The sequence below is a fragment of the Brienomyrus brachyistius genome, chromosome 19, assembly GCF_023856365.1.
Source record: "Brienomyrus brachyistius isolate T26 chromosome 19, BBRACH_0.4, whole genome shotgun sequence".
NCBI classification, from domain to species: Eukaryota; Metazoa; Chordata; class Actinopteri; order Osteoglossiformes; family Mormyridae; genus Brienomyrus; species Brienomyrus brachyistius.
In genome coordinates, this window is record NC_064551.1 from 10,262,775 (window position 1) to 10,285,943 (window position 23,169).

General features: G+C 43.7%; 1 protein-coding gene across 2 annotated transcripts; it reads left to right on the forward strand.

The window, feature by feature from the left end:
- Nucleotides 1-23,130, forward strand: LOC125714874 (cAMP-specific 3',5'-cyclic phosphodiesterase 7B-like). 2 transcript variants are annotated; one of them, XM_048985917.1, is made up of 14 exons: nt 1-418; nt 2,273-2,347; nt 5,822-5,882; nt 15,570-15,656; nt 17,318-17,454; nt 18,382-18,445; nt 18,981-19,076; nt 19,297-19,397; nt 19,513-19,644; nt 19,771-19,862; nt 20,050-20,194; nt 21,111-21,207; nt 21,928-22,008; nt 22,110-23,130. In XM_048985917.1, the coding sequence occupies exons 2-14, from the start codon at nt 2,291-2,293 to the stop codon at nt 22,298-22,300; spliced, it is 1,341 nt and encodes a 446-aa protein (XP_048841874.1). In that variant the 5' UTR covers nt 1-418; nt 2,273-2,290; the 3' UTR covers nt 22,301-23,130. The 2 variants fall into 2 exon arrangements, with proteins under 2 accessions (XP_048841874.1, XP_048841875.1); XM_048985918.1 differs by lacking the exon at nt 2,273-2,347 and having other exon boundaries at nt 2-418.
- The last annotated feature ends 39 nt before the right edge of the window (nt 23,131-23,169 follow it).

The window sequence follows — 23,169 nt, forward strand, 5'->3', positions numbered from 1 at the left end:
TTTTTTGGAACATATGCTGAATGACTGCGTGAAAAAAGATTAAATTGTCAGTGGAGCAGCCCGACAGCATTACAGACATTGGAGTGTTTCCTCTAGCTCAGCCTCGCTTTCTGTGCGCACCACCTCCTGCCTCTGTAACATTACCCACCTCTGGAAATATCTCAGCAGTCCTGCCGACACAGCCTGTAGTGAACTTAATGAGCCTCGTCCTGCACTCAGGTCTAAAGCTCAGACAGACAGAAAGACGCAGAGACAAGGTTATATCACGGCTGGATCTCGCTGCTTTCATATTCCTGCATGCGGTTCCTGGATACTGCACACTGCGTCTTAATGAGCAAGCTGTGTCCGTTCGAAATTTCACTGAATTCCCGTGTCGCCGATCAGCCACTATGGTTAAATGTCTTGTTTAATGGTTGAGGTAAGCATGCGGTTTATTAATTATTACGGTTAGATGTATCGTCCGTGACTACTTGGAAATGATAACCGGGTTTACTGGATGTTTTCTGCAGGGCATGTTGTGCTGAGGAGTCCTTGACAACATTATTTTTTTCCTTTTTCACTTTCGCCCATTATCTGTTCTTTTCATTTGTACAGTGCTACTCCCATTTATGTTGGCAGGAGTTTTAAAACATCTGTAAAGTGTTATTTAATTATATTGCAATTCAGCATGCGAATAATACTGTGGTTGCAGTCAAAACGCATGCAAATCACCCGCATTCACTTCTGTGTGTTAGTACGCGCACCTAGTAAGTCAGTACACATAAATCAGTTGGCAATGCTGTTTGTATTCCGAAAACGTTTTCTAGTTAATAATATGAAATATCTTGTGCTTTGGTTCGGTGGTATTCAAATTGCCTACTTATTTATATATTTTAAAACTGCGATTTAATACTTTATTAACGCGGCGTTTCTAGTTAGGAGGATATACGTGTTTGTGTAAAAGAAGAAAATAGTTTTTTATATGGAAAATAACTAAATGGTTTAAAAATGAAATTATTAGTATTACAGTACTTATGGAAACTACAGTTTTTGGCTAGTGAAAAGGGTGTTGGCAGAATTCACATAACAACTAGCTAGCCTATGCTGTTTATATGCGTAGCCTATAGTTTCTTCTGTGTTCAGTGATGGTTGCTTGAGTGCTTTCGCTTAAGGTAGTTTGGGGTCGGGTAGGTGTTGGTTTGATGCTCGGTTACGGTCTGAGGAACAAGAGCCAGCCTCTGTCCACCAGTCTGGATGAGAATACGAGTATGAGATATGTTTTCACCGAAAATATGTTTTCAGCTGTGTTTTTCTGTTATACAAAAGTATATTACATATAACAGATTAGAAACGTTCTAACAGATTATTGCAGAATACAACTCACACATCCAAGTGAACCTTCAAACAATAATGTATGTGTGACCTTATTGCTTTCATAATTAAATTAAGCTAAAACTTAAATAGCATACACTTTATTTTCGCAATAAAATTACTCCCAGTTCAGGTACAGTAAAATATATCGGCTGTCAGAGGCGCAGCGTAGAACTGCTATTAGCATAGATTTGCTCCCACACAACTCGTGTAGGTTCTTCATGAAAAGGAAACAATTATACTCTTAGCTGACGTTAAAGGAATTTTTCTGAGTAGTGTGTAGGTCTTTGCAGTACCCCACTTTTATTTGTAAATATTTTTTGGTTTTTAGTCATGGATAGATTGACGTCTCAGTCACGCATAAGCTCCAGTTTCAGATAAATACTGCTGTGAATAACTTCACTAAAGAGACGAGTTCTTAAAAAGCGCACCGGGAAGCGTTGAGTCCTGCAGAGCCCTGCTTTATAACTGTTTGGGGTGGTTTTCAAAGGTCAGCTAGGAATATATGCTACTCGGCGTTTAACACATGCTAATTTGTTACCACGTAGTCCAATGTGAAGCATTCACAGTTTGTGTATAGTTTGAACAGCAAAGGTGTGCTATAGGTGATATAGATTGTGTTTGTTCGCATGTATTGCAATTTTCTACATGGGGGGGGGAATAGATATTTTTCCGTTTTTCCTATACTAGCAACTGTGCTGGTATGTGGATGTGCCTTTATTCGGCTGCCCCATTAGCTCCATCAATTGTCAAACCATCTGGAATTTGCCAGTTCTACCGAGGGGTCCCCTAGCGGCAGAATGAATTGTCCTCATTTGTTCTCTTGCTGTTCTAAACAGTTAATCACAGAAATGTATATAGTGGATATATTCGCAGATATCAGTGAGGCAGTTTTTCTCGTGTATATTTCCCGTAACTGCAGGTGTCACTTTGAAGTTGAATGTCACCCTTCGTTTGCTGCGCGACGACGTTCCGCTCTCGCGGCGCAGGATGGCCGGTAACGGAACGCCTTTCTCATCTTCTTAAAGCAACGTTAACTTTCATCAGACTTTCTGCCCCGTCGGAATATGTCAGTGATTTTCACACGCTCATTAAGATGTGGTGTAATATGCCAAGTGGTTTCATATGCGTCCACAGTGGGTATATGTACGGTTCGGTACAAACCTCATTTTTGGGGTTCACGGTTCGGTGCAATTTCGGTAAAGCAGAGAAAGCAGTTTGTTTTGAAACATTGTATTATTAAAACGGCAAATACAAGCATGATTACAGTTATAAATCAAAGGCAAAACGTGAGAGGTGCTTATCTGCATAGTGTAAAAATAAATATGAAAAATGAAATTTAATGAAAATATGAAATCTTAATAGTAAAGAATTATATCTCATCTGCTCTAATACCAAGTTTTACTGCATATCTGTAGCTGATTTTGGTGGTAGAGATTACCTTGCATAGGCTGTTTCTCCCTTGTTCTGGTTTTCTCTTGGATTTTCGTACCTTGTTGGAATGTCCTACCGCAGCATATATTTATAGCTACATCAAACAGTTCTACTAGAGGTGTAGCCTAATTCCTTCTAGCTTGGCATAGTTAGCAAAATGCTGCCCAATATCACCTTACAAGTGCTATGTGCGAATGATACTCGGTAGCTCTTAAACCACAGGAAGAATCTTGATATAAGTATTTAACCTCTTTAGATATTCTAAATTATGACGCTTTACTGAACATAAACCACAGGTAGCATTATCTGATAGCCCAGACACACTCATCAGAACATATTGTCATCAGTATTTAACCTGTTTAGATATTAATTATAACACTTTACTGGCCATGAACCGCAGGTAGCATATTCTGATAGCCCCAAAACAATCAAATTATTCTACCATCGGTATTTAACTTGTTTAGATAACCTAACCCTGAAGCTGTGGAAAAATTATTTTTAATCATACTAAAACATAAAAAATACTTGGTGCTCTACTCATCGTGTTCTCGTGGAGCTATTTCAGACTAGTCTTCCAGTAGCATATGATGGTAGCAAAAATTTATGGACGTGTAGCTATGAAAAACAAATACGGCCATAAGCATGTGCAGTAGCCTTTGGTAGAGCATTTCAGTAGGTAGGATGAAATGATGGAACACCTGTTGTACACACATTCAGATGATGTCCCCTACAGCGCAATTTAATAAGAAACCAAAATGTTCCCAAACTGCCAGTTATGACTGACATTGACCAGCTTTAGCCACGCCCAACTCACAGTCATAATTAGCATGTGTTTGGTGTTGAACATTGGCTTGTGAATTTAGGTTCCCCTTCTGTCTATAAACATATTAATTAGTTTCTTGGTGCATACCTAGCCGAAAATAATGTACCGTTCCAGCCTTAAGTTACACCAAACCGTATGTGCTTGAACTGATAGGGGATCACTGTAACATGACAGCGTGAGAGCAGTCTGGTGTGACCTTTATCAGTGGTATGTATTGTAAGAAGTCAGTGTAGTTACACTTGCTATTAGCTTACTACAGTGTAAATGCCCTGTGTGGTTGTGCTTAGTGTACCTGCTGTCCTTGAAGTCAGTTCTGTGTTTTGTAACATGTTCATGAATCTACTATATGAATGTGAGTACAGGCCAGTGGTCAGACTTCAGTCTCTGAACAGCTTTTTTGTGACACATACCTGATGGATGACACTGTGTATTTTTTATTGTTTCAAACAATGCCAGGCTCCCAGGCTGTAGAGTAACAGTGTCCCAGACTGTAGAGTAACAGTGTCCCAGGCTGTAGAGTAATAGTGTCCCAAGCTGTAGAGTGACAGTGTCCCGGGCTGTAGTGACAGTGTCCCGAGCTTTAGAGTGACAGTGTCCCAGACTGTAGAGTAACAGTGTCCCAAGCTGTAGAGTGACAGTGTCCCAGGCTGTAGAGTAACAGTGTCCCAGGCTGTAGAGTAACAGTGTCCCAGGCTGTAGAGTAACAGTGTCCCAGGCTGTAGAGTAACAGTGTCCCAAGCTGTAGAGTGACAGTGTCCCAGGCTGTAGAGTCACAGTGTCCCAGACTGTAGAGTTACAGTGTCCCAGACTGTAGAGTTATTTCTTTGGGACATTTTAAAGATAACCATATAATGCAGAAGTGTTTCTTTTTGGAACTGGCATGACCAAATCAACCATCCTACCCCCTCCAATTCCTAATCCTTGGTTTCTAATGTATATTTGTTAAAGGTATGATGCAGTGTGGTTAACAGAAAGATCCTGAAGACAAGGCTTTAAATGGTAGTGCTGTGTGCTGATTTGTGGTCAACACACCATGAAGTAAACACTTGTTTAATTGCACATGCATAAAGGAAAAAGTGCTTCAAATGGCTACTCTTCCCATGGAGGAACTTTTAATGGGCGAAATTCTTATTTATTTTAAATAAATAGTTTCTGTGTACATGATCTGTTGTTCAGGGGCACTGCATGTCCACTTTTTGTAAACCCTGTTATCAGCTGGATTGTCCTCAGTTCTTGTGCATAAGTAGTTAGTGATGTTTGGTCTTGTTTTGCCGTTTTATTTCAGTATTTCACAGACACTTTGATCCAAAGAGAGAAACAGGGTCAGACGGTCCCTGGAACGACTGGAGGTTAAGGGTCTAACTCACGGGCACAATGACGACATCATGGATTTGAACTAGTAACCTTACAATCACAAGCACAACATCCTCAGCCAGACAGCCACACACCACTCTGACTGGGAATGCAATATTTGCTAGTTTTACCTTTGAACTTACTGTTTGTTGAGCATGAAAGCTACCTCTCTCCCAAATTCACATAAGGTGAGAAAGGGATAGAGAGTGATTTTGAAACAACTGCATTTGTTTCTGTGACATCATGGAGCAGCTTTAGTCCTGTTTGGGGACCGTATGGGAGCAGGTTAAGGTCAGGGGGCAGTGGGGTGAAATCTGAGAATCCTAATTGCAACCTCAAGCATAAATGCTGACTGTGCCAAAGATGTTCGTTTATCTTAGAAGGTGTCTGCTGTGCAGAGTTCTCTTCTTTAGCGATTCTGTGTAAATATGTATTTTTCCTCCTTGGAGAATGCCCTCTTTTTCACCCAGTTGCCCTCCCCAGCTTTTCTGTTGCGGTTGGATTAATTATGAATGTAGACTTTGCTCCTGCCCTGAAAAACATATCTGCTGGATCCGGCTGCCTATCAGCTGCAATCTGTATTCTAGTCCCACAGCTTGGCTCAGACCACCCCTTTCTCTGAATGACACACTGTTCAAGGTCGCTGAAAGGTCGTCCCACAGCGTTTTCCAAGGCTCTCTGCTGGCTGTAACGCTCGCCTGCGTCCCTGCGCGGACATGTTTACACATCCCGGGTGTCTCGTCTCTCAAGTTGCTGACTGGAATTTGTAAATATGTGAGGCTAATTGATTCTCTCTCTCTCTCTCCCTCCCTCTCCCTCTCTCTCTCTCTCTCTCCCTCTCTCTCTCTCCTTTCCTTTTAGAGTTTGGGTGCGGTCTCATTTGAAAGTCCAGACCAAAATGCTGTCTGCAGCCGTGTGCTGGGTAAGAGATGAGTCGCTACTGTGTATTAAACAATGTCTATGAATTTCTGCAGTGTTTCGACATCCATAATAATAAGAATGATTCCGGAACATTCCACTCAAACACACACACAGAACGGTTCCCACTCAGGATTGCTACCTGTGTGGAGACTGTAGCTTCAGATCTCTCTGTCCTCCCTGGACTTGGCCGGTTTTCAGCAGACTGGGCCTCGTTCGCTCTTTCTCAGCCTGGTATATTAGCAGTGGGCTGAGAGATAACCATGTGGTAATCTTTATTTTTATTTTTTACTCACAGAAACACCGTAGCCGTTTAAACAAATATTACTGCATTTCATCTTTGCTGGCACCTTAAGGCTGAGATTCACGCCAGCTGTTCATAGAGCTCGTAATCTCCATCTTCAGGTTCTTTCACAGAGACACGCGCTGTCTAGCAGGCAAAAGCCTGTGTCTCAGCCCATGCATTGGTGTGAGGAGAGCATATGCTGAACAGAAATTCTAATAGATATAGAATAGAAATTGGGATAGAAATAGAATAGAAAATAGAATAGACACGTATTTGGGGATTTTGTTTTATTTGCCCAGTTTTGGCAAGCAGGATGCCTTAATAGAGAAATTGGAGCCTTAAAGTGATGTTTATAGATGCCTGCTGTTGAAGCATGATACTGAGAGCCAGGAGGACATCAAGTGGAGCGGAGATTCTGCTAAAGTTCAGTGTGGAAATCTGTGCGGCCCGTGTAGGAAAATGAGCCCGTCCTCACACAGCACCATCAAGGTCGTTGGTGTAGCACTTGGATGTAAGGAATCCACTTGCAGAGTCTTGTCTCGGCAAAATGACGGTTTATTGAACAGCAAAAATAATATAATGTAATATGGTGTAGACGTATATTGGGTGCTGAAATACATATTAAGGAGAGTTCTTTACCCTACTTTACACTCCAAAAGACTCAGCAAAGTTCTCTGCATAGGTGTTGGAGTGAATTTGCATACAGAGGGTGCCCTCCTGCAGTGTGAGAAGCCTGAGGCAGGGATAAGTTCTGCCAGTTCAGTTAATTTCTTCTCACCTCAGTGGTGCAAACTGTATCCTCCATTCTGTCCCTGACTTCCCCCATGATCACAATTTGCTAATGGTGCTTTTCTACTGCCGCCAAGAACCAAGTCGTACCGCAAATTAACGGTTTTTCATTTCATGCCAGTCATACCGGACCCATACCTGCGCTGATATTTAGCCGGTTGCGTCGCCACCATCTGATTGGTTGAAATGCATGGAGATACTGGTGATCTGCCTCAAAACGCATGGATTATCTGAAAGAAAATGATGGTAAATTCTGTATATTATTCATAATAGACGTGGGTGGTGACTGTTTTTTCATACCATCACACCTTCTACACGTTTCATCCGGTATACGCTATATGACGGTATATAAAAAAAAATCATGTAGGCTACTGTAAACTCCAGAATCAGAGGTAGCCTAAAGGGGCTGATGTTGATGAGTGGAAGTTGAATGTTGGGGAGACGAGGAGACAGCTCCTTGTTGATGAGTTAAAAAGATCACCATTTATTGACACCACTGTCGCTACCCAATCTGCGTCCACTTCTGCCCTAGGCTTCACATATGCTGCACACGACAGTTTATGGTGTGTTCATGGCGCATCTCAGTATCACTTTAATGGAAAGAGGAGCGTCTGAATTTTTACGATATTAAAAATAATACTTTCGGGATTATTAAATATCAGGCCATACGATAATGAGCAGTGGTGGCTTAATGGTTAAGGAAGCGCACTTGTAATTGAAAGGTTCAAATCCCCGACCAACAAGGTACCACTGAGGTACCTTGAGCAGCGCACTGCCCCCCCGGGTGCTGAATTAGCTGCCCCCTGCTACGTCACAACATCACAGAGGACACATTTTGATGTTGTGTGCTGTGGTGTGTCAACACTGATCACGGAATTCTAGTTCTAATACTGTCATACCACCCTAATTCATTAGTAGTATCCCACATTGTGATGTATTGATATCATCGAGATGTTCTGATAACTCGGAATTTGAAAATTTCCAACCTCCTACTTAAAAAGTACTATAGGAGAGCTGAACGGAATGGATTCATAAAGCGAATTTACGCAAGCAAATGGTAATTCTGTCAGCGTTTGAAACACAACACATAACACAGTTATTCTTACAGACGTGCTATCAGAAATTAGCACAGAGAAAAACAATAATAATAATTGCATACAGTAAATTATAATGTACACTGTGGGAACAGTCGTTTTCCAAACCAGGCAACGCCTTTACCGATCTGACTCTTCTGCAGTGTAAAACTGAGGCCAGCTGGATATACACTGTAACTAGTATGTCTTCACAATACAACTCGGTTATGGCTTTAGTTTTTGTATGCCAGTGGAAAAGTGCCATAAGACTGTCTGTATTCAAATGATCAATCAATGAACATTGGGGCATATTAACTACTTATCCTTCCACAGAGATACATACTGCAGCAATGCAGCTGGCCCTGCCATGAAGAGCTTTGTACTGTGGATTGAGGACATTATTGGAATGTTTTCTAATCAAGACTAAGCACCGAAGAAACAGTGTTTCTGGTTATTCTAAACTAAATGCACTTATGGGATAAAAATGGACCTATTAGTATGCGTGACTAGCTTCCAGGAACTGGCTCCCAGAATGTATCTGTAAGCTCTGAGTACTATTATTTTAAGCACAGAAACCACAAACAGCAGAGAGCTTCCCTGAGCAACACAGCGTTCCTGCACCTATGGAGTAGCACACATAATTCACTTTCCTGCAAATGTGTATCTTTTCTCCTTCTATCCCCTCTGCTGTGATTGCTGGACTTCTATCTGTCTGTGTTTCAACTGGAATTCTCACCCACTGTAAACACTGGCAAGGTTGGCTGCTCACCTAGCAGTGTGGAAACACCCAGGGTTTGTCTTGAGCATGGACATCCTTGAGATCTTTGAAGTCAAAGGTCAAGGGTGTTTGTTCCCTCCAAAAGCGTTTTATCACCCATATGTTTTCAGAGCCCTTATCCAGTTTGGGACGTGATGTTCTGGACTCTAAACTAGAAGCAAGGCCAGGTGCACACCTGGGCCTACCAGCAGTCATGACGATTTATCAACCATTTTAATAAAACATCCACGCAGAGAGAAGCTTTCACAGTTTCTTATATCCATTTGAAAAATACATCATAGTATTTGCCTACCCTCTGCAATTGCGGTTTTCTCATAAAATAATTAGATCTTGTTTGAGGATACGCATTTGAGCAAAGACTGATACATACATAAAATGGCTCGCAGACTATTCCATTGTGTTCCAGAGTACCGAACAGCCAACTACTTTAAGTTTTGCATGCTATGAATTCTGAGAAGGTGTGATAGCGTTCATCTGTGGCTTGGGGCCGAGGGCTCTTGGAGGCTGGCCCAGTCTAGGCTGAATCTTGGCTTTTGATGTTTGCTTGTCTGAGCTGTGAATCAGTCTCTCCTGAACTCCGTAAGTGGCCAATGCCTGCCCCCCTCCCCCCACCCTGCAGATAAACAACGTTTGCTGAAGACAGGAATCTAACAGGGAGATTCCCACAGGAGCAGCCTGGTACATGGAGGAAGAAAACATCTGAAAAGTGTGTGTGTATATATATATATATATATATATATATATATATATATATATATATATATATATATATATATATATATATACAGTACTGTGCAAAACTCTTAGGCAGTCCAAAAAAAAGTTTAAAGCTGTTTATCTTGGTAGCAAGTGTACTTTGGCTTAGAACAAAAAACACTGTTTAACATTAGAACATGTGCAAATTAAGAGTAACACAATAAAAACTAGTAATAATTTCTTATGTTTTCTAAAGCGTTACTGATATCTAGTTGGATGGCTAGATGAACATCGCTTCAGTTCCCAAACTTCTCCTCAGGGGCACCTCAGCCGTTCCATGATTTTGTTAAATTTCACCAACAGCCCAATTAAATAATTAAATGTATTGGTTTAAAAAGTCAGTGACAGATTGACTAGCTGTATGAGGTGAGCTAATGGCCAAGTTAAAACATACATGGCTGCACTGGGCGGTCGCTGCAAATACCAGGAAGATTTTAGCAGGTTCTGAAATGGCTAAGCTGACATGCCTGTCAGTGTAATATCATAGTTTTACACCAACAGGAGGATAATATAAACATCATTTTTTTTGCCTGCCTAAGACTTTTGCACAGTACTGTATACACACACACACACACACACACACACACACACACACACACACACATTTGCCTCCCCCCCGAAAAATTCCTCACTATTCTTTTTTTGCCATATCAATCTACTTTACTCTTTTTTGCAATGTTTAATTTGTGGCTTTTAGTTAAATGTATGCAGGCATCCATGCGTGCTGACAGGACATTCATGTGTCCTGTCTTTGTTGCAGGGATATGCACGCAGGTCCACAGATGCGTCGTTTCTATGACTGATTCCCGTTAAGTGAATTCCTCTGAGCGCAATGGGGCAGGAAGGGATCAAACAGTCTAATCTAGCAAAAATAAATTGGTTTTATATCTAAGAACATCAAAAAACAAACAGTTCTGGCTAATTTCTAAGCCTTGGGGATGAGATGAGTAAATAATAATGACACCAAAGGGATATTAATGATTTGATCTATGATTGATGTTTGTTTGGCTTCTTTCTTTGCTCCTCTGGGTCTCATGGAGGATTAAGAGAACTGGAGTGAGGCTCACACAGATTGTTTCCTCCTGTGTGCTGTTACGATTGGGGAGGCGAAGGCTGTCACAGAGAGGCTTGTGATCCAAACCCATGTGGTCCCACAGTGGAGAACCACATAATGGACCGCTTATCACTGACCTCATTTGTCAGGTCAGTTGAAAATTAGAGCTGTGTACCCTATTTTTAGATCATGGACAGAACTTTTGGCTTTTTTTAAGTCCCTCAGTAGATGCTCCTGAGGCCTGTAAATGATTGTCATCGTGCGAATGCAGTCTGGCCCTCTTCAGTACGTCTTGCTAGCGTTGGAGAACACTTCACTAGCATGAGAAAAGTAAATCCCATTCCAGCCCAAAAACTCGGGGGCAAGTTCAGCCCCATAAACCTCTGTAAGTGCTGTGAAGCTCCAGGCTGAGTATGAGATCGCCAAGTTCATCTGATTTCTCCAAAAATGTCAGGCTACTGTGTGTATCCTCCACTGCCTGCAATTTCTGTTGGTGGGGGGTGTTGGGCTTTTAGGGTATACTCACATTAGGCGATCTGTACCCTGCCTGGGCACATTTGTCCCCCAAAGTCCAGTTTGTTTGACAAGTGTGATCGCTCCATTCCATGCCCGGGCACAGTATGCTTAACCATTCCTTGGCCCACTTGGACAGGTGATTCTGGGCAGAGTCGTCTGGAGGCCGGCATAGAACACATAGTGCGATTGCTAACTGTGTCTGAACTCTAAACACAGAGATAATGTCAAAGATGCAGCCTACACAAGCACGTGCACAGGTGCACTGTGCATGAACCGAACCCAGAAGGAATGGCTTGGGTAGATCAAGTAGCAGCAATTATTTAACAAACATTGCGAGAGGGGTGTCACTTTGGTTGATGGCAGAGGTGCAGTGTTTGCTGGAAATTTGACCTGACTAGAGTATCCAGGAAGAAGAGCATGAAACACACAAAAACTCTGAAATATTTGGTATGCGATAAATCTACGAGGGTTGCATGTCATTGTACCGAAAATAACTCCAAATAAGTCATAAAATAAGGACATTAATCTTGAATTGCATTCTGTTGTGTGACCGCCCTTCCTACGTTTTCTTCAGCACAAGAAAGTCGCACGGTGATGACCAAAGCGTGCTTGGGCCAGGATCGTTACTTGTAACGTGACTGCAGACCAGCGGGGGAGTAGGGAGGCGGGCATTTGTGCTTCGTCATGGTATAAGGCCACTGGGCAGAGTGAGTACGACCTTAGAATGCAGTGTCATGAGGTATTATGGTAGGAGCGTCACTAGAGATTTATGAATGGGCGGGTAAGTCTTTATTAGGCGGATCTGATGGAGATGGCCCACATTATTTACACTAATTATAGTGTACATTTATTTGGGGGGCTATAGTAGAGTATAAGAAGCCCTCAAACTGAAAGAGCAGCACCTCAGGGCTCCCAGGTCCAGCTGTGATCCACCTTCTGTTTTCACCCTGTTCTGGAGCTCCAGATTAAGTGGGATGACACTCTCAAGGCTGATCTGCTGTGTGAGACAGGCCAGGAAGTGCAGGCTAAGAGATGAAGGAAGGACACTGTGACTTTGTCTGACTTCCAAGGTAATGCTGCTGACTCGCTCATGCACTGTATAAGCCGTCGCCAGGATGGACCGGTGCCAGCTTGCACTTTGTTTTCTCTGGAGTGGAAGGAAAGTCCAGATGGTCACATGGATTCTTGTGTATCAGAAATACAGGAGGATATAGAAGATGGAAATAAGGCCGTCATTAATCATCGCTTTGATTAAGTTGCAGTTTGCATTTGTTGGCTAATGTGATCATGTGTTGAATCTTTACATGGCAGACGGTGGTGGAGAGGGAGCAAGATTTAATTAGGGGTGGAGCCACAGGCTCTGCTGGCCAATCAGACCAGATCCCCTGGACCTGAGTCAGTGGTGTGCTGCTCCCCCCAGCAGCTTCAGCTGTGTAAACTCCTGCTAAGACCCTCTCCCTCTCTCCCTCCTGTGCGGGTCGACGCTCGGTGACCCAGTTCTGCTCTGCGGAGTGCCGTGACCCACTTGGCTGGCAGCGGGGGAGTTAGCCCGGCTGCGTGTGAGCAGATTCCCTGCTCCGCATCTCCTAGCCACAGTGAAAGGCCCTAGCGTCCCTTGGATGGCCCCTGGTTTATGATAGCGGATGTGTAGCTACCAACAGAGATGTAGTAGTTGGTAAATGCAGGTATACACCATATATCCAGCTCTAAAAAATGAATATACTGTATACCCACCAAAAAATTGCCAGAAATGCATATCAGTAAGAGGGGAGGAGCATATATACAATTATACGGTATAACACTATACCTGTCACGATCGCGGACAAAGCGGGCGATCGTCGGGCAGGCGAGCGGGATACGGGGAAAACGGGTCTTTAATCGGGGAAACGGAGCAGGTACAGCGGGACGGAACACAGGTATTGACAAACATCAATGACAGACAGGGCAAACAGGTAAAACCAGGACTTAAATAAGACATGACTAATCAAAATAAGCAGACACAGATGGAGATGATCAGGGAAGAACAGGGGTAATCAGGGGGCGTGGCACACACGAGGATCGGACGAGCCGGGCATGACAATACCCATCTGCCCCCCACAGGCTGTCAGTACTGATGTGCCTTCACCATCTGGCTTAGATGTAGTAGAGTTACTGTCTCACACTGGTCTTTGCTGGTTCTCTAAGCTCATCCAGCTCTAACTATCCCTAACTGTATGTCACATCAAATGCCCACTGTGTCTCCTGGTCATTGTCTATACCAGTGGTTCTCAAACTGTGGGACTTGGAGTGGCCCCAGGAGGTATGTAATGAGACTGCTATAATTTGTCATTCTGTTTCAGGTCACTGTGATTTTTCAAGCATGTGGTACTCAGTTGCTTTGATTTCATTGTCCTCCCTTCTCCCTGTTGACATATTGTGTACAAGACGTAGGAATGTATTACACCCTTAGGGAGACTCTGTTGTGAAAGGTGCTATATAAAAATAAATTGAATTGATCTGGAGTAGTACTCGGTCCAAATAATTTGAGAACCACTACATTATAGCACAGCCCCTGCCTTCCATTCGGCTATATAACCAAGGGACCTCACTAATGCAGCATCCTGCAAAATCCCGCAGGAGTTCGCTTCCTGCAGTGGCTATAAATGCGACATTGTCGTCATGGCAAAGCAGGAGAGCAGAGTATTGCAAACTGCGTACCCTGCAGCACTCAGCACGGCTAATAAGATGCGGGTTGGTTTCTGGGTAGCAGGTGAACGGTACCCCAGGTGGGGGTCACTGCAGGGAATGGTGGTTTTTCTTTGGTCGGCTGGACCCATGCTGAGCCGCTTCAGCCCGACCAGCTTTAGCTGGCATGGTGAAACAGACACCACAGGATGTGACGCATGGTTTCCCGCTGAGGAACCTGCTCAAGGAGGACTGTGGATGAGGTGACAGCGGGGTTTGCATCATAGTGACCTCATCCGACAAGGACAGATCCCGGGCTGGTGGGGGATCCCTTAGGCTGTCAGTGATGAAATTCTCTACTCCAGCACTGTAATTTTCCTTTTACGGGGAAACCATGTAGAAGTGCCAATATACATGCTCAATGTAACCCAGGGGTGTCAAACTGCAGTTAGTCCTGGGGGGCTGGTGCTCTGTGTAATTTAGTTCTTTCCCTGTTCAACTACAAATGATTCAGCTCAAGAGTGTGGTAATTAGCATAAGGAGAATAGAATAGAATAGAATACTTCTTTAATGTCCATCAAATTTACATCAGATGGAAATTCATCTTTGACAGTGACGAATTCAACACACAATACAAGCAACACTACACACAATAGACATATGTCAGCGCAACTAAATATAAGTAGAGTATGTTATAAAATCATTCCAGTTTACTCCAAGTGAGAGATTTAACATAGATGAATACATTTTAAACAAAATACATTCATCTATGTTAAATCAGGTGTGTTAAATGAGGGGAAACCCAAAAATGTGCATGGACTGGAGTTGGGCACCCCTGCTCTGACCAATGGGCTGTATTTACAGCGTCCAATTTTGTGCTAAGAATGCTGTCAACCAAAAACATATCAGACGGTTCATCTCATAATAATCATATCTAATAATAATAATCATAATATATCCGGATTTAACATGGGATCAGCTTTTATTAAACATTCTTGGAACTGGAAGCTGGATCTGATGGGAGAGCAGCAAACTGGGGTCCATTGTATGTGTTTCATATTTTTTTCTTGGTCCTTTCGTGATCTGAAATATGTTTTGGCATATCGTCATCATATAATAAAGGTACAGTACTTTGTGTATTTGCTACTGAAATAATAATAAAAAAAAACAATTATGCCACCCATTAGTCAAATAACACCAGTCATTCTCAACTTTTGTTGGGAAGTGTTGGGAAATTTAGCATAATTACTCATGGTGATTGAGTTTGTGCAAAGCCAAATACTGAATGAGACGCTAGAGAATAGGATCGGCCCATGAATGAGAGTGGCTGAGGGCCAAGCAGAGAAGGGAGCTGGCTGGGGAGAGCCCTGGCGTTCCCGAAATGCCACATTATGAGGGATCAGCTCATTAAGTCTCATCAATGAAGCTAATTAAGTCGTGATGAAACTATAAATTGTATTTACAAGCTGATATTGTTAGCTAGGTGTAGATTTGCCTGTGTTGCCTGTATCCATAGGTTAAAATAAACCATTCCCCCATAATATACACTCACTGAGCACTTTATTAGTCCTTTTTATTCATGCAATAATCTAATCAGCCGGTCATGTGGCAGAGCGTATCTCATCTTTATCTCATCTTTCAAGATGCAGTGACGGAATGTTATTTATATATTGCACTTGGGGAGTTCAGATTGGATGCTGTTGTCAAACTTAGTCGAGCAAGATCTCAAGACTTGCACAGGCACTTTATCGGCTACGGGTGACTTTCTTCTCCAGGGGATGGAGGCCTGAAGGGGGCACCAGCAGGTCTGCGGTCGGAGCGCAGAGGTTCTTACCCACCCATTGACCTACGGCTGTTAAACAGTGAGTCTCAGCAAACATCGACGTAAAAACGGGCCGGAAAGCCAGACTGCGAGCTGTCCAAACACTCGAGATTATACAGAACACAGATGCATTAGCATTTGGCTTCTCTTTCGCTTGGACTTTTATCCAGAGAACCAGGGGCTCCTGTTCGCTTGCCCACATTCCACACATCCCTAAGTAATCATGAACAGTATTTATATTTCCAGTCAATAAGTATAAGCAACCATTCAGAAGCTTAGTGTTTGATTTTCCCCAGAATGCAGCACATTCAGTGTGTGGTTTGTATTGGGATTATTCTATAGCTCCTTCCAGTTCTCTTCAATCATAGGTGCATCTGGTGAAGTGCATTTTTAGAAAAGTATGAAGGAAAAAAAAAATCCGTTTTCTCAAGCAGAAAAATAATTTTGAAATATGCCTCATCACAATGGCATTGTAAAAATAGTAACCCCGAGATTTAGACAGCATCAGTGTTTAAGGAAGTGTAGAGATGTAGACTGAGATGAAGCCTGCTTCCTCCCAGCTTCACTGAAGAATCATGACCTTGTTTACAAACTTTGCAGGGTTTACAGAATCTGCTATATTTATAGACTTTGCAGTGTTTACAAATGTTGATGTAATTATAGGACCTGCAATATTTGAAGGCCATGCAGTGCCTACTGACCCTTCTGTATTTGTGGATTCAGAGTGAGCACAGACCCTGAATTACAGGCACTGCAGTGATCACAATCCCTTCTGTATTTACAGACTCTGCAGTGATCACAGGCCCCTATATATTTATAGTCCCTGCTGTGATCACAGACTCCTCTATAATTACAGACCCTGCAATCATCACAGACCCCTATCTATTTACAGATCCTGCAATGATCATAGACCCCTCTGTATTCATTGACCTTGCAGTGATCACTGACCTGTCTGCATTTACAGACTCTGCAGTGGTCACAGACCCGTCTGTATTTACAGATGCTGCAGTGATCACAGACCCCCTTTGCATTTACAGACCCTACAGTGATCACAGACTCCCTTTGCATTTACAGACCCTACAGTGATTACAGACCCCTCTGTATTTACAGACTAGGCAATAATCTGTTTGCAAACCCTGCAGTGATCATAGACTCCTCTGTTTTTACAAACCATACAACGATCTTAGACCCCTCTGTATTTACTGATGCTGCAGTGCTCACAGACCCTTCTGTATTTCCATATCCTACAGTGATCACTGACCCTATTGCATTTACACACCCTGCAGTGCTCACAGACCCCTCTGTATTTCCATATCCTACAGTGATCACTGACCCTATTGCATTTACACACCCTGCAGTGCTCACAGACCCCTCTGTATTTACTTATGCTGTAGGGCTCACAGACCCTTCAATATTTCCAGACCTTACAGTGATCACAGACCCCTCTGTATTTACAGACACAGCAATAATCACATAACCTTCAATATTTGTAGACACAATCTCATCCTATGGATGGACAGATGTGCTTTATTGATCCCAACTGGCAAATTCCTTTGTTACAGCAGCAACCATAAATTAGTCTATGGTATACCACAGTACACAGTCTTGTAGTTACATATGCATTACTAGAATGGCTGAAAACAATATTGACTTCATACCGATGGCGTTTAACTGAGATCCTGCGACCCCCATCTCCCCCAGGGGAGCTCAGCACCAAGAGGAAGGTGAAGAGACTGCTAAGCTTTCAGAGGTACCTCTATGCTCAGCGCCGGCTGCGGGGTCCAGGCTTCCAGAACTCCCTGCACCTGCTAGACGAGGACTATCAGGGGCAAGCGGTGGTGAGCACCAGCACAGACTAGATATAACAGGAACACAGGCTACACAGCACAAGCATAAGCTACATATAACTCCAGCACAGACTAGATATAACAGGAACACAGGCTACACAGCACAAGCACAAGCTACATATAACACCAGCACAGACTAGATATAACAGGAACACAGGCTACACAGCACGAGCACAATCTACATACAGTATAGCACCAGCACAGACTAGATATAACAGGAACACAGGCTACACAGCACAAGCTACATATAACACCAGCACAGACTAGATATAACAGGAACACAGGCTACACAGCACAAGCTACATATAGCACCAGCACAGACTAGATATAACAGGAACACAGGCTACACAGCACAAGCTACATATAGCACCAGCACAGACTAGATATAACAGAAACACAGGCTACACAGCACAAGCTACATATAGCACCAGCACAGAAGACATAAACAGGAACATATGCTACACAGCACCAGCACAATCTACATACAGTATAGCACCAGCACAGACTAGATATAACAGGAACACAGGCTACACAGGCTGTAGTCGGCTACATATAGTATAACATGAGCACAGGCTACACATAGCAGCAACACTTAACTAAAGCACAGGCTTCTGAAAATATCTATATGGGCAAATTCTGGAATAGAGACTAGTTAACACTTTTTCTCAGTTTCAGTTTCATAATCTGTTAAAGTGTACGTATGGAGTCATTACACTGAAATACAGAAATACAAATCGATGTGTTAAACGTTTGATGTTACCTGTACGTTCAAACTGTCATCAAAAATAGCATTGGGAGATTGTTTTAGATTTTTTTTATTTATAGATATATAGTTTTAAGGTCGATGTCATATATGCATGATATATAAAGCATCATACTCCGTTACATCTTCTCCTGCTGTCCTGTTTTGTCATGTAGCATATGTTGTCGAAAGTCGGAACGTGGAGCTTTGATATTTTCCTGTTCGACAGACTCTCCAACGGTAAGAGGCAGGCAGTGCTTTGGCCTCTCGCACGCTGAAGCACGCATCCCAGCCCCCTCGCTGTGCAGCTTTAGCGAAGTCGGCTCCTGGCCTGAAGCTGAGCGGAAATAGCTCGCTTGTGCTGTTTCGGCCACTTCTTATCACCTCCATCTCAGTCGCTTCTGCTCAGGCTCTCTGAACGAATACATCTTTCCAATCCGCTGCATGCTGCCTGCGCTGATTGCTGTGCGTCTGATTCCTGCCGCCCTGCTCTTTTGTGAGCGGAGTTTGTGCAAATGTCTCATTGCTAACTGTGTAGCCTGATCAAACTAAACTACTTTCATCTTTTTAACCTCATCGGGCCAGAATCTCTGAGTGCTCAATGTACTCAGCCCCATAAATCGACACTTTTACAATCAGTGATTGTTCTATTTTCTTCCGGGTTATGTGATTAGTCATAAGCGAAAGGCATCAGTAATTTACCCTTGATTTGTACAGTGTGTTAATTAATGTGTCCCAGAAGGGCTTTAATCTGATAATTTTATTTTTTCTCTAGGAAACAGTCTGGTGACACTTCTCTGTCATCTTTTCAATGTGTATGGGCTTATTCATCATTTCCAGTTAGATATGGTCAAATTGCATAGATTTTTTGGTAAGTTAAATACGTTTAAATATTGCTTTACAAAATCTGGAAATTCCTCTCATGTAGCCAGCTTAAGTCGACCTTCATTCTTGGTGACCCTCTTCATTCTCCAGTGGCCATTTAAGGATCATGTATTTGTAGGGCTTTTACCAGAGCATCCATCTGTGAGGCTTTGCCCCCAGATCCTCTGGGACATGTCAATCAAACTGTGTCCCTGCTGTGTGTCCAGGGATGGTCCAGGAGGACTACCACAGCCAGAACCCTTACCACAATGCCATTCATGCCACAGATGTCACCCAGGCAATGCACTGCTACTTACAGGAGCCTAAGGTGGGCAAAAAGGGGCTTTTGCCAGCGGCTTGGTTTATAGTAGGGGCACAGACAGATGGACAGAAGGAAAGGCAGTTGTGTAGACAGCTAATGCTGGGTCCTTTGGCTCCTGTAGATCGCTCACCATCTCAAACCACTGGATGTTTTCCTGGCCCTTTTGGCGGCAGCCGCCCACGATGTGGACCACCCCGGGGTCAACCAATCCTTCTTGATCAAGACCAAACACCACCTGGCCAGCCTGTACCAGGTCTGCCTCTATGGTCTGCCTCCATGGTCTGCCTCCATGCCCCCTGGCAGCGATGACCTTTCTCAGATCTGCATCTCTGTGTGTGAGGGGTATATGACTGACACGCTCATCTCCTTCAAATCGCAGAATTCCTCAGTGCTGGAGAACCACCACTGGCGCTCCCTAGTGGGCATGCTCCGGGAGTGCAGCCTACTGTCCCATCTTCCCCCAAGTACCTTGTGAGTTTCTGTGTCTTCCAAGTCCCTCTCAGCCTTGAATTTGTGCTTATTAAGCATGGTGTAATTTTGTACCATGGTGAAGAATAATAAGCCCAGAATAACTGAACCTAGGAAGCCGGTAACGATATTTTCAAGCGTAGTATAGCTGGCCTACCTTGAAAAGGAGCAAATCTGTCACCCCCTGCAGGCGAGACATAGAACAGCAGCTGGGCTCACTCATCCTAGCCACTGACATCAGTCGCCAAAATGAATTCTTGGGACGCTTCAAATCCCATCTGGACAACAAAGACCTGCAGCTGGAGGATGCCGGACATCGACACTTCATGCTGCAGGTGAACCCTGATCTCTACCACCATGGAATCTTAAATATTTAGGATGACATTGGAAAAATATGTGATATTCTAGAAGGCACATGAAGTCATAGGGATTTAGATGAAACAAGCAGTTTTTTAGCAGGCTTAGGACACGATAGGTAGTCAGAATACAGTGAGTCCACAAGATATGAACTAGTTCCATTCTGTGAGTGGGTTCACAAGTCCAAAAGTTCGTAAGTCCAGCAAAGTTAGCCTAGATATCCAGCACTCCAGCCCCCAACCCTCAACTCCTACCAAAACATGAACACAAACAGCTATTCCTGCATAAGAAAATGCTTTTAAAAGTTAATCTTTGTATTTTTTTGTTACTGATTTTGGGTGCATTTTAGCAACAAACAGCTAAGAGTTCTTTTTCTCAAATTTTTTTCAGTTGACCTTGTTTACCGCTAGCTGTATGAAGAATATCAGAAATAAGCATCAGAGAACTAACTTACATCCAAAATTTGAAATTCCAGTGCAATTTTAAATTTTGCAATTATTTAAACCATTTGTATTTTTATTTATTGGACGCATACATTTGCATCTTTGAAACTTCACATCTTAAAGGTTTGTATGTTGCTCTGTAAGTCAATGTTTTTCATCCCGGTTCTCAGGGACTGCCAAACAGTCCACATTTTTGCTCCCTCCCAGATCCCAGCCAATTATGTTCACTGCATACCTGGTACATGTGTGCTGGGAACTGGGAGGTCACTGCGGAATGGGTTAAGAAACACTGATATGAACAATTGCATAGAACTATCACTTTGCCCTTTTCCCCGAAGCACCTGATGTCTTTCCATCCTGCTGCATCATAGCCTTTTAGCACAGGCTGTCAGTGTCGTGTCGGTAGCCCATTGGTGACTCGGCTCATGCTGCCCACGTGTCACCCATCCAGATCGCCCTGAAGTGCGCAGACGTCTGCAACCCCTGTCGCGACTGGGAGCTGAGCAGTCAATGGAGCGAGAGAGTGTGTGAGGAGTTCTACAGACAAGGTCAGTCACATGGCTGCCATCAGCTCGACCCTGCCTGCCACGTCAATGCACCTGTAGGCTCTGAGACCGCCGCCTGTCCTACACGGCTCTGCGGGAGGACAGAAAGTGCCCTGAAAAAAACAGGAAGAGCCCATTTCCTAAAGCCATTCCTGGATGGTCACGTAGCACCATGCGCTGGGTGCATTATCTTTTCCCCAAAGAATCCTCTGATGCTAACTCTCCGTAATGACTATATTCTAGGGTAAGAGTCGCCTGCTATCACAGTAGCTGTTCTCAGTAAAATGAAACTAGGACAGACTTGAAGGAAGGAAAATGACGACCACGAACGTCACCAGCTGCCATTAGCTCGTGACAAATAAAAATCTAAATTGCCCGTAGTGTGTGTGCCCTGCAATGGACTGGCATCCTGTCTGGTGCCGCCGCCTTGCGCTCTATCCTGCCCAGGATAGGGTCTCCCTGTGACCTCAACTACAACAGCAGTTAGAAGATGGATGCATGACTGCCAGTGAGATTTAAACCCTCCCCAGGCATCATTATTCTGTCAGTAGGATGTGCTTCCATCAGTTGACAGCTCCTGTCCAAGCTTTCTACCCACCTGCAGAAAATAATCACTCTTTATCAAGGTTTCACACAGGAACACGTAGATACCCATGAAGGGCACTAGCTGACGTCCGGCACATCTTATCTGCGAACATCTGCTCACGCTGCACTCCTTTACAGGTGACCTTGAGAGGAAGTCCCACCTTGAGATCAGCCCTCTGTGTGACCAGCAGCTGGAGACCATTCCCGTCATTCAGACAGGTAGCCCCAGACCATACGCCTGGCCATCTCTGCCGAACATGGTGACCGCCTGTAGCCAGCCACCTTGTGAGCTAAAGGTGGCACCTTCCCCTGTCCCTCAGGTTTCATCACTTGCATCGTGGAGCCGCTGTTTGAGGAGTGGATGCGCTTTACCAATGGAAGCCTCCTGGCAAAGAACATGCTGGGACACCTGAAGAGGAACAAGGCTCTGTGGAGGCAGCTGCATCACACACAGCACAAGCAGGCTGCGGGACGGGCCACCCCATCCCGTGGGGGCACGGGAGTCCCATAGATGCTTCCCCATGAATGCCTGTCCCACTCTAGTGGTGGTTTCCTTGCAGAGCTGCAAATAGCCAGGCTTCTGGTATGCTTTGGAGTCAGAGCTTGCGACTGGCCAATCAGAGCTCACTAGGCAGCAGCGACCAATCAGCCCCTCTCCTACCTCAGTTACTGTCGCAGTCCACAGGGCTGGTATTAATTGGGAGGCAGCCCGGGTATGTTTTCGTCTCTGAGAACGAGCATTCCGCATCCCACGATTCAACTCTACTGCAAACGGTGGACCAAAAGGACCTGTGCGGTGTGGAAGCTGCCAGACCGCACCGCGGAACTGGAGCAGCGTGTCTGTAGCGGAGAGCTTGTGAAGAATCCCTCAGGAGCACGACTGCATCTCTTCACCTTTTAAGATGTGCTCCAGTGTTACATTGAACTTTCCTCTTTACATTATTTCTAAACGGGACCAGATGAGCCCTCAGAAACAGCACTTGTGCATTTTACCACAAATTCCTGATTTTTACAAATGATCAGTAAGCTGATCTGTGTGTGTTTATGTGTATATATATGTATATGTATTTTTTCCCTGTGTGTATATATCCACCCTGGTTATAACAAATGACTGAACACCGGTACCTGCTTAGAACAAAGGGGACTTGTCACGAATATGGTCACTTTTGAAACCAACTTCATATGTCACCCATTTGGCCTGATTACTTCACCATGTGCAAATACAGTGGTAACCTTAACATAACTTTTATAACTATTCATATTGCATATTTCACTATGCACTACCCAACTGTTCCTGTGGCTCTAATATAAACTACAAAATACAGTCCAATACAAAGAATCGTCACATTTTCCTTATTGTTGCAATACATCCATATTGTT